The sequence below is a fragment of the Priapulus caudatus genome, unplaced genomic scaffold, assembly GCF_000485595.1.
Source record: "Priapulus caudatus unplaced genomic scaffold, Priapulus_caudatus-5.0.1 Scaffold1182, whole genome shotgun sequence".
Classification (NCBI taxonomy): domain Eukaryota; kingdom Metazoa; phylum Priapulida; class Priapulimorpha; order Priapulimorphida; family Priapulidae; genus Priapulus; species Priapulus caudatus.
In genome coordinates, this window is record NW_014578243.1 from 52095 (window position 1) to 62430 (window position 10336).

A 10336-nucleotide genomic window follows, 5' to 3' on the forward strand; every position below is an offset into this window, starting at 1 on the left:
GTGCGCTTTGAGTGGCGCCACCGTCGTTGTAATCAAACTGTAGTCGTTAGTTTTAAAACATTTTTTTTAAATATTTCTAATGGTGAATGAACCATGAAACTTTTTACGTAGCGTAATTATAACCTAAATTAGCTGAAAATAACCCTAGAACCTATGAGTAAACTCTCCCTTTAAGCAAGGTAATGGGTTCAAGGATAGAGATGATGTCCAGTACGGTGATTGGATACCGGTAGTCTGCCGCGAAATGCGTGAGACTTGGTAGGTATAAATTTCTTAGAATAATAACCTTTTAATATTTCCGGTATACAGTTATACTGTACTGGTGTAGGTACTGTCATTCCCAGACCACGACATTGAGCAACTACCCAATCGCTCAGTTCGAGATCAGCGAATGTTAATCGCAATTGTGCGTCTTCAATCTCCGACATGCTGACCACAATAATAATGTGTTGCACTGGGGAGAGGCATATTTTACCCAGCGCTCATTAAGAAATAGCCCACGTTGATACCCAAACTCCACGACAGATGGCGCTCTCGCTCATAGGCTATATCTAGACTGGTTCCCGGTTAGGGTTAGGGTTAGGGTTAGGGTTAGGGTTAGGGAGTAATCGAGTAATCGAGGTGGGAGCGAGTACCAGTCTAAGGCTATATCCTGAGTGTGGGAAGGGGGCGCTGCATGCAGTTTGGTTGATACCATACCACAAAATGTTAAAGGTGTTTGTAGTACTTACTTTACAGTACGAAAATTAATATATAATAATAATAATAATAATAATAATATAATAATAATTAGCTATCTTTACAGAACTGATATTAATATATGATTTTTGATAATTTTGTTCCCTACAGCGATCCTGGTGGAGCAGTTTTTAGCCAATCAGCAGGCTTTAACAACGAAACTTTCCAAGATGGTGCTAGAGAGTACTGTTATTTGGTAATTGTGCTTAACAAATGCTTTCTAGAGTGAACAAAAGCCAAATTTGACGACTTTTCGAATATAGGATTTGTTTAAATTAAGGACTTTAACTTTTATGTAATTATGCGCGTTTATATGTGATTTTATTGGTGTAACTACTTCTACTAAAATCCCGTTGACTCACGATCTTCCTTCCATATATCCATCTCTAACAAGAGAAGAGTGACAACGCAAATATAGTTATATACTCTACAGCGGAATAATACAGTTATTTTCTTCCACAGCGTTGACAACAGCGAGTTTATGAGGAATGGAGACTACCTGCCTACTCGACTACAGGCACAGCAAGATGCAGTCAATCTTATTTGTCGATCAAAGACACGTTCAAATCCAGAAAATAGTGTTGGTCTCATGACCCTTGCAAAGTAAGTGCAATTGTTGAATTTCAGGTAAACTTAAATGGATGTGGGCATTTTATCTACAACCTACACGTAAACATTGGATCTGTGAAGTAGTGATGTTGATGTAAACCTACACGCCCGATAGGCGATAGCAATCAACCAAATGAAAATGTAGCATCACACAGCAAATAAGTATATTATTGTGTTGTATACTATAATATAATATATATATATATATAATTTGTGTTACTATTCTGTGAGAGTGTTTGCAACTGCGTATTATTGTTCCATTGTAGTGTTAGAGTGTTGGTGACCCTGACATCAGATGCAGGCAATGTAATGGCAAAGCTGCATCAGATTCAACCTAGTGGATTCATCAATATCATAACGGGCATTCGTATAGCACATGTAAGTAGAGGCTTATAAAAGAGAGCAGCAGAGAAAAAGAGGGAGAGAGGGATAATATATATGGTAAAGTGGGAAGAACATCTTCACACACAATTAAAATTGTTTTCTGACATGCCTGTTTTTATTGCAGCTTGCACTGAAGCATCGTCAGGGAAAAAACCATAGGATGAGAATTATTGTGTTTGTTGGCAGTCCTATAGAATCCGATGAGAAAGAGGTATGTTCCAAAGCATGCTATATGTTATGTTATGTTCTCGTAATTGTCGGTGTCCACTACACTGGATATAATGACTAGGTAGTAAGTGCCTTCAGGGATAAACCCAATAAACAAACAGGTGCATAATGATGATGTGAGTGCAATGCAACTGGTGTTCTCTTAAAGTGGGTTCGCGTGCATGTGGGAGTGAAGCCTTGACTTGAAAATGTCAACGTCCGTTGCTTCCACAACACCCACGGGTAGGTTGTTCCAGATTGGAATCATCCGGGGGAAAAAAGAGAATTTGAATGCGTTGTTGTTGCAGTGCAGGTGCCGAAATTTGTGGGGGTTTTTCGATCTGGTACCTGACATCCCCGGGATCAGATATCTATTCGCCGGTATTGCTATGAGGTGGTTTACAACCTTATACATCACTACACTTGAGTTAAAGCATCTACGATACATAAATTGTTGCCACCCGAGTTGGTTCTTAAGAGCTGACGTACTGCTATATAGCCCATAGGTGTTTGTAACAAATCTTGCAGATCTGTTTTGTATAATTTCTAGCTTATATATGTAGTATCAGTGAAAAAAAATACACGGGGGCTCGGGGCGATTTAGCCTCCGAAATGCCAAAAAGAGCCCTGGAAATGCCAAAAAGAGCCTCCAGAAATTTGCATAGAGTTCAATGCAAACCAAATTTTAGAGTGCTATTTTCATGCACGCAAGCTTGAAAAGTAGCCCCCGAAAAACAAATTTTAATTTTTCCCTGTGTAGTATTATACATTAAGTACTGCATAGAGCCAGTATACATTAATTAAGTAATAGCCCCCTAATTGCTGCGTCTGTTGCTCTATTACTTTTCTTAGTATTTTTTCAACTTCTTCATGTTTTCCGTAACCTATAGTAATAGTTTACTGTTATTCCTTGCAGCTGGTCAAGTTAGCAAAGAGGCTTAAGAAAGAGAAAGTGAACATTGATATTGTAAACTTTGGCGAAGAGGGAGAGAATACAGAAAAACTCATGAACATTGTCAACACCGTCAATGGAAAGGATGGGAACAGGTATGTAAATGCTTTATAAACTCAAAATAACTAAATACAAAAAATTTAGATAAGATTAATTATGTTGTACAGTTAAATTTGTATAGAATCTTTACTGTTATATATGTGTGCATGCAGGCGTGTGTGTGTGTATATATATATATATATAAGTGTACGTTTGTGTTTCAGCTCGCACCTGGTGACGATTCCTCCCGGTTCTCAGTTCAGTGAGGCGTTGATTAGCTCGCCCGTCGTTCAGGGAGAGGACGGCGCCGGCGCGATAGGAATGGGAGCTAACGATTTTGAGTTTGGCGTCGACCCTGCTCAGGATCCAGAGCTGGCTCTGGTAAGGGTTTATCTACGCACACAGGCGGGGGTTGCTAGTGTGGGGCGAGTTTGCTAGCAGTGTGACAAGTGTGCGAGGTGGAGAATGTATCGTGGTTAACGAGGGGCAGGAATAACGTTAGGGCTTGTTGAGAATGCAAGAGAATGCGCTGTGTCTTATGCGTGATGTAGCGTGATGAATGTGAAATGGAGCGGCTTGCAGATGGTTTAATTATTATGGTTACTGTAGCTCCTAGACTTGCAAACGCTCGAGTTAACGACATTCAGAGATACGAACAAACCTGTTTGCATAACGAATTGCGTGTAGCAGGCTGCTGAGATCAATTGCCAAGTTCATCGTATTGACGAAATTGCAACTCGCAATTGAATTAATGAGCTTGTAAACCCGACATTTTGTTTTTGTATACCTTTTATGCACGGTCTCCGACTGTATTACTGCAAAGTTGTACGTACAGACTAATCCAGTTACGAACAAACATTTAGAACCGAACGTGTTCACGAGCAGCTATGACTGTAGTAGCATCATCGGCATAGCATCTGCTACAGAAGTGTGATGTTTTACGCGGCGTGTCACGCGTGTGTCGCAGGCTCTGCGTGTGTCCATGGAGGAGCAGAGGGCGCGCCAGGAGGCAGAGGCACGAAAAGTCACAGAGGAGTCTGCCAAGGAAGTCAAGGACGTGGTCATGGCCGATGACGGTAAGCGTCCGAGAATCCCGAACCTGGGGGCCATTGTCAGAAACATCGTAAAGTTAATGCTAATGTTAATGCTAAGATAACACTTACGACTAATGTTAATGCTACGAGAGGAGCGTTGACAGAAACACATCGCAGCTATTAGAAAACTTACGATAACAGGAACTTCATCACAAGGCTGCTGATTGGATGAGAATCGATCACAAAATTCAAATTAATACACATTTATTGTACATCACAGTAATTTATGAATATTATGATGGCTAACCACATATAAATGATGATCGTAAAACTGTTAATAATATTTCAGTCAGTATAAGTGAAATCTGACAAATGTTATCAGTCAGTTGTCAGTTTTGAGGCAGTGGGTGGTAAGATGTAATTCTCTACTCTATGTATCACCAGGGTCGGGGTCAGGCCAGGTCATTAGGTTGGAGGTCCATGTAAATGAAATACAGAGTCTGACTTAAACCCTCAGTATGTTAGAGCATACATACATCTATGTGTGTGAGTTCCAATGGTGTGTTTGGAACAGCAGTAGTGTGTTAACTACACGTGTTAACATTTGCCGTTTCAGCATCGAATGAGGAAGCCCTTCTTGCTCAGGCTCTTGCTATGTCCATGCAGCAAGATGAGGAGGCAGAGGATAACGATGCCGAGGAAGGGAGCGCTGGTAGCATGCCGGACTTTGCCACCATGACAGAGGAGGAACAGATTGCATATGCCATGCAGATGTCTCTACAGGCTGCCGCAGGTTTGTCGTTTCACGAGGAAGTGTGCTGTAGTGTCGGTTTGAAACATCCGTCGATTGTCTTGCTATTAAACTAATGCCGAGTGTGTTTAAAAATTAATTTATATTCAATTTGCTAGAATGAAAAATGTGCTTTGGCACATTAAGTAAATTTTTTTATGTAATTTAGTGCAACATTGCAAGTTTTTAACAACGAATTCCTTTATGCATGACAAATACAGTGAAGTGTTATAGTTTTAGTGTATAATTTCCTGGCATTCTTTTAATGTCATAATTGATTAAAACATTAAATATTTAAAATAACCTATATTATAGATACCATACTATCAGCATATGTAATTCCAATGTGCGACGTGCTTTTCTGCACTGTTTTCTAGATTACCATCTACCATATCTACATAATGTGGTTATACAGTACACAATCTATTATCTGAAATTCTGAAAACCGAAAAGCTCCGAAAACCGAAAGTTTTTTCGTGGAGGTCGTCTGCACACCAAAGCTCGCGTTTGCCGCCAAAACTCGACCCGACGAATATTAATGTGTTTGGCATTACTCATACATATTGTACTGTATAGGTACAGCACTTGGCCTCTTGAAAACTTGGGTTTTAGTACTGGCTAGTTGCAGGATATACGGTATGTATATCTGTACTGTACTACCATTCCGAAATCCGAAAAATTCCGAATTCCGAAACGTGTCTGGTCCCAACGGTTTCGGGCAATAGATTGTGTACACAGTATTCGCACCTACCATACACTATTTTTCACTGTTGCTTGTACTTGCAGCCGAGGCACCAAAGGGAGACACTAAGGAAGTTAAGGAGGAGCCGATGGAGACTGAATCAACTGAACCCAAGAAAGAGGTCGGTGCAAGTCTGTCAAAAGTTTTTGAAAAGAATAAATGGGAAATATTTAAAAAATCTTTAGCAGCTTGTGCATTAAAAACCTGCCTGTTGCAGAAAACCGTTTCATTTGTCCCTCAACTGTGAATGCACATTATTTACATAACTAATAGAGGATGTTTGACCATCTGAGCTAGTCTGATAGAGCTTAGATAGTTGCCTTGCTGTCCATCTTTCATTGATCTGCCTAACTATTCAGGCACAATCAGGAACTACTTCATTGCCAGTGTAAATATTCGGCATATAGGTGATCCAGTGTGGAACTTTTTTCACCGAGCATAGTCTATTCTCATCAAGTTTTCATCGCAAAGATCTTACTCTTCCCCTCAGAAATGCAAACAGTGACTGCTAATCTCATTGACTAGGGGGTTAGGGTTAGGGTTGCTAACGTAGAGTAACTAACGTTACGCTCCGAGCTGTCAATAAATCTCCGACGGTTTCACAGGAAGAAGATTAGTGCAGAACCTTTTTTCACGCATATCTTCTCATCGTGTCTTTACGCAAAGATCGGACTTTGGTTAACTAGTGATAACTAGATAACTAGCTAACCTAGAGTTTCTTGGTTAATTATATCTATATAAAGGTTAGCTCGTTAACTAGTGGGTAGGGTTAGGGTAATTAACGTTAGGTTCTGAGATCTCAATGATTTTGTCTCCGCAGGAGGAGGATTACTCTGACGTGATGAACGATCCGACGTTCCTGCAGAGCGTCTTGGAGAACCTTCCCGGCGTGGACCCGCAGAGCGAGGCGATCCGCTCAGCGATGGGTTCTCTCACCGGCCAGGAGGAGAAACCGAAACCCAAAGGCAAGGACCCGAAGGAGAAGAAGTGAGAAACGTGTGCGACCCCCCGCGCGTCGTATTTATGATTGGGGGATTTCGTTGTTGTCTGTTTTCGGACGCTTCCGAGACTAACTACATCTGGATATTGTAATCGGTGATGTAACATGTACACTGTGGACTTTGTGAGTACTTTCACTACTAACTGCTCTGTCTATATAACCATAGCTAATGCTTGCAAGGCCGAGTTTGTAACTTTGGACGAGAAATCAATAGTAACTTTCGTTTTGAATGTTGATATCTATTCACATACGCACACATGGAAGAAATTACTATTAATAAAAGATATTGAGAAAAATGAATTTGCCGCTTTGATTGTCATGCTGTCCTTGATAATTCTTGATAACAGGTTAATCTGAATAGAAAGGCCTGTTGCTTCTTACATCTTCACAGCAAAGAATAAATGGCAAACTTTTATATCAGTTTTATGAAACAATTTGCTATTTGCTAATTGTTCCATCCTTGTTTCCACTGAACATCATATACTTCAAATGCGAATAGGTCTCTCTATTGTTTACATTGTGTACTCTGTATGAAGTTGATAAATAATGTCTAGAGCGATCCTCAAAACTGCATTGATGTAGCATTAATTCATTTTTAATAACTCGGTAGCTACATTTTAATTTATTGCATTATTCACAGAAACACTCACGTCGCGAATATTCATAACAATTCATCGTCGATAAATCTGCTAACTAAACAACAAAGCCCACAGACTACTCGCCCATGTACACAAACGCAAACACTCGATCGCTTTCCTCGAAATTCCAAACGCGTCACCCAACACGATTCGATCGCAAAATCGCGCCGAGACGCTGCTACTAACACCGAGCTCCGACCGCCAGTGCTGCTAAAACCCAAAGCAGACACCGACGTCGCGAATGACGCGCGTGCATTCCGGGTGTTCCCGCCAGCCGACCGACCGTCCACGCGCGCACGAAGAACGCGGGAACGTTCCGGGTGTTCCTATCGTCCACGCGCGCACGAAGAACGAGGGAACGTTCCGGGTGTTCCTGTCGCCCACGAAGGATGCGGGAACGTTACAGGTGTTCCTGTCGCCCACGCGCGCACGAAGGACGCAGGAACGTTCCGGGTGTTCCTGTCGCCCACGCGCGCGCACGAAGGACGCGGGAACGTTCCGGGTGTTCTTGTTACCCCGGCCGTCGCTCGCCTACGCCTCCCTACAGCTTGCTGCGGATGTGTCTGAGCACGGCGTTGACCATGTTGCCGATGCCGTCGAACACCTCGTGCATCGGCGCCGCGCCGCACATGAACGCTGGCGTCGTGATCACGTGGTTGGCTTCGTCGATGTGCAACCCCGTCGCGTTCTTGTTGTGGTGCGTCGCCCCCATCGCCGTCGCCGCGGCAACCGGCCCCGCGTTCTCGTCGTCCTGGCCGAGCGTGATGGAGCAGGCGTCGTAGGTCTTCGCAGCGAGCACGGGCGAGATGCAGCACAGCCTGAAACACGTTAGTCACACACACACACGTGTCTAAGATGTCTATGATTTAATACAGTGTCGCATGCCGTGTGGGATGCATGCCACATGCCGCCGCGTTCAAGTTGCGACTGGTTTTTGTTATTGCCTCGAAATGATGCTGACTATTTGCATCGTGAAAAATGGTAGCGGTGCCACTGACAGGTTCTGCGATTGGTTTGCGTCGTTGTCTCAGATTATTTGTATCGTAAAACAATAGCGGTCCAAGTCCAACATAGACAGTTATTCATTAATTTCCAGGTTTGGGTGTTGTATTGACATCACCTTACATGTTGAAAATGTGCAAATATTCGTTCTGTGATGAGTTACACGTGTTTTTTGCTTCAAAATGCCAGCAGTTGAAATTTGAGAATGCGCGTACAGTTTGCATTTGTATTTCGTACCCTATTGGTTTTTTGGCATATCTGAAATCTTTCAGAACTTTCTCCACTTGCGGCTCCACCGACATATTGCTTCCTTCCGTGGCAAAGGTTGACCTGTTGCAGTAAATAGTCGTGCGTTATGACCTTGAACAGTGCCTGGAGGGGTGGTTAGAAGGGTTTCTCTCATAGCAGTGGGTTCTAATTCTCCATATCACCATGCGATTGTAAGTGAATGATTAAGGGTGTCTAACTTCTGTACAAACTTTGTATCAACAACTAAAATATTTGAAGGAGGGAGTGGCGAGGCATTACGCTAGCCACGGACTCAGGCGCAGCCACTAAATGTTTTTAAAAGAACCACTAATGTAGTTGTAACAGATCAAAACAAACAAGTACTGTACAATTGTATAAAACTGTACAGATTCACCTGTAAAAAGCTCACGATCACACGACCCGGTCGTATATATTTAGGTATTAAATAGTGGAAAATAATGTTATGTTTGATCTATTTACAATGTCTTTTTTGTATATAATCTGTATTTCTTGCCTCTACTCCTCAGTACTGTATCAAACTGAGAACATGTCTTGTCCATGAAAGCATTCAGGCCCGGGGCGAGCATTTACTCAGCATGCCCTTTAGAGTGAGCCAAATAGGTTATCACAACAAATTAGGGCAGCATATAAATATATTCTAAATGCGCACTGCAAAAATCACACACGTGAGCCATATTCCCATCCCCTGCTCGTAACACATATTGTTGTACAGTATATTGTAACAGTAGTTTGTTGGAAGTACATATATTGCACATGAATCTTGCACTTCCCTTGCCAACCCGCATTTAAAAATAGACTAAAGAACAATTGTTTGGCCATATGATACCAATTAGTGTCTGTGCTTACCCAGTGTCCAACTTCGTTCTGTTTTATTTATACATGTATGCAGACTGTTTTATTACCTTATATTACCATAGATAATTATGTTACGGTTTATGTTATATTAGGTTATGTTAATTATGTTATCATTATTATGTTACGTTAATTATGTTACGTTAATTATGTTATGATGATTGTTTACATAAATTACATAAAATGTACCAAAAAACAATGATTGACTTTATAATGCACACACACGCACGCACGCGCACACATTACACAGCGTGATTACATACAGATTCTTGGCTGCTCCGAATCCGCCGGGGAAGATGACTGCGTCATAGTCGTGAATGGAAAGCTCATCAAGTGGCTTCACATTACCTCTGCCGATTCTTGCAGATTCCTCCAATACGTTCCTGTAGGGAAGACACATAAACCCTTACCTCCTGCCATCTAACCACACACACGTTCCTGTAGGGAAGACACATAAACCCTTACCTCCTGCCATCTAACCACACACACGTTCCTGTAGGGAAGACACATAAACCCTTACCTCCTGCCATCTAACCACAGTTACCACACACATGTTCCTGTAGGGAACACACACAAGTAGTAAATACAGCTCAGGATTATAAAAGTCTAACATTACAGAAACACACTGCACAAAGGTATTTCCAGTTGAAATTCACTACTTTACGTCACTTCTAATTCAACCGGGTCACGAGACTCGTCGCATTTATTTTCGCGCGATCGTGGGTCATGTTTGCTGCGCTAGCATTACCGGACAGGGTGGAGAGTACCTGCGTTGTCCGTCTGCAGGGTTCCCCGTCAGGTGGTTGACGACGTGCATCTGATCAATGTCCGGAGCAAACAGCTGCATCTTTACTCCGCCTCTACTCAGATGAACCATCACACTGCAACATAAAGATAACGACAGCTGCTAATCGGATGCTATAATAATGACAGCAACCATAAGCTCCTACCAGACGAGCCGCCATTCCATTACACTTATCCCATTTCCATATCGCATTGACACCTATCCAATCAATCTTGCAGAGGGGTCGAAATAAGCGATGGTCTGATGGTCCGGGGCATCAAATAATCAGGAGGAC

The 10336-nt window shown here is 42.1% G+C and overlaps 3 protein-coding genes across 4 annotated transcripts in view; 1 reads left to right on the forward strand and 2 right to left on the reverse strand.

Annotated features, from left to right (window-relative positions):
• LOC106815713 (probable ATP-dependent RNA helicase DDX49) overlaps nucleotides 1–469 on the reverse strand; it is a 24488-nt gene extending 24019 nt beyond the window's left edge. Inside the window, 1 exon segment of the mRNA XM_014820217.1 lies at nucleotides 287–469. Coding sequence (XP_014675703.1) covers nucleotides 287–428 — 142 coding nt within the window. The 5' untranslated portion in view covers nucleotides 429–469.
• Nucleotides 470–838: 369 nt separating this feature from the next.
• Nucleotides 839–6795, forward strand: LOC106815711 (26S proteasome non-ATPase regulatory subunit 4-like). Of its 2 annotated transcripts, none has more exons than XM_014820214.1 (10): nucleotides 839–934; nucleotides 1201–1341; nucleotides 1614–1725; nucleotides 1856–1942; nucleotides 2855–2985; nucleotides 3154–3310; nucleotides 3897–4005; nucleotides 4580–4756; nucleotides 5540–5616; nucleotides 6316–6795. In XM_014820214.1, exons 1-10 carry the CDS (start codon nucleotides 909–911, stop codon nucleotides 6484–6486), a joined length of 1188 nt encoding a protein of 395 aa, XP_014675700.1. In that variant the 5' UTR covers nucleotides 839–908; the 3' UTR covers nucleotides 6487–6795. The 2 variants fall into 2 exon arrangements, with proteins under 2 accessions (XP_014675700.1, XP_014675701.1); XM_014820215.1 differs by lacking the exon at nucleotides 839–934 and adding an exon at nucleotides 958–1033.
• A 273-nt stretch (nucleotides 6796–7068) lies between these two features.
• LOC106815712 (ES1 protein homolog, mitochondrial-like) overlaps nucleotides 7069–10336 on the reverse strand; it is a 7648-nt gene continuing 4380 nt past the window's right edge. The window contains exons 3-6 of the mRNA XM_014820216.1: nucleotides 10025–10138; nucleotides 9521–9640; nucleotides 8373–8465; nucleotides 7069–7951 (exon numbers count right to left, since the gene is read on the reverse strand). Coding sequence (XP_014675702.1) covers nucleotides 7675–7951; nucleotides 8373–8465; nucleotides 9521–9640; nucleotides 10025–10138 — 604 coding nt within the window. The 3' untranslated portion in view covers nucleotides 7069–7674. The remainder of the gene's footprint in view (nucleotides 7952–8372; nucleotides 8466–9520; nucleotides 9641–10024; nucleotides 10139–10336) is intronic.

Bases quoted from the DNA above. Each gene is read 5' to 3' on its own strand.
- LOC106815711 (XM_014820214.1), top strand. From the start codon at position 909: ATGGTGCTAGAGAGTACTGTTATTTG. The intron at 1,342-1,613 runs GTAAGTGCAATT...GTTCCATTGTAG, and splicing joins GGTCTCATGACCCTTGCAAA to TGTTAGAGTGTTGGTGACCC. The intron at 4,006-4,579 runs GTAAGCGTCCGA...TTGCCGTTTCAG, and splicing joins CGTGGTCATGGCCGATGACG to CATCGAATGAGGAAGCCCTT.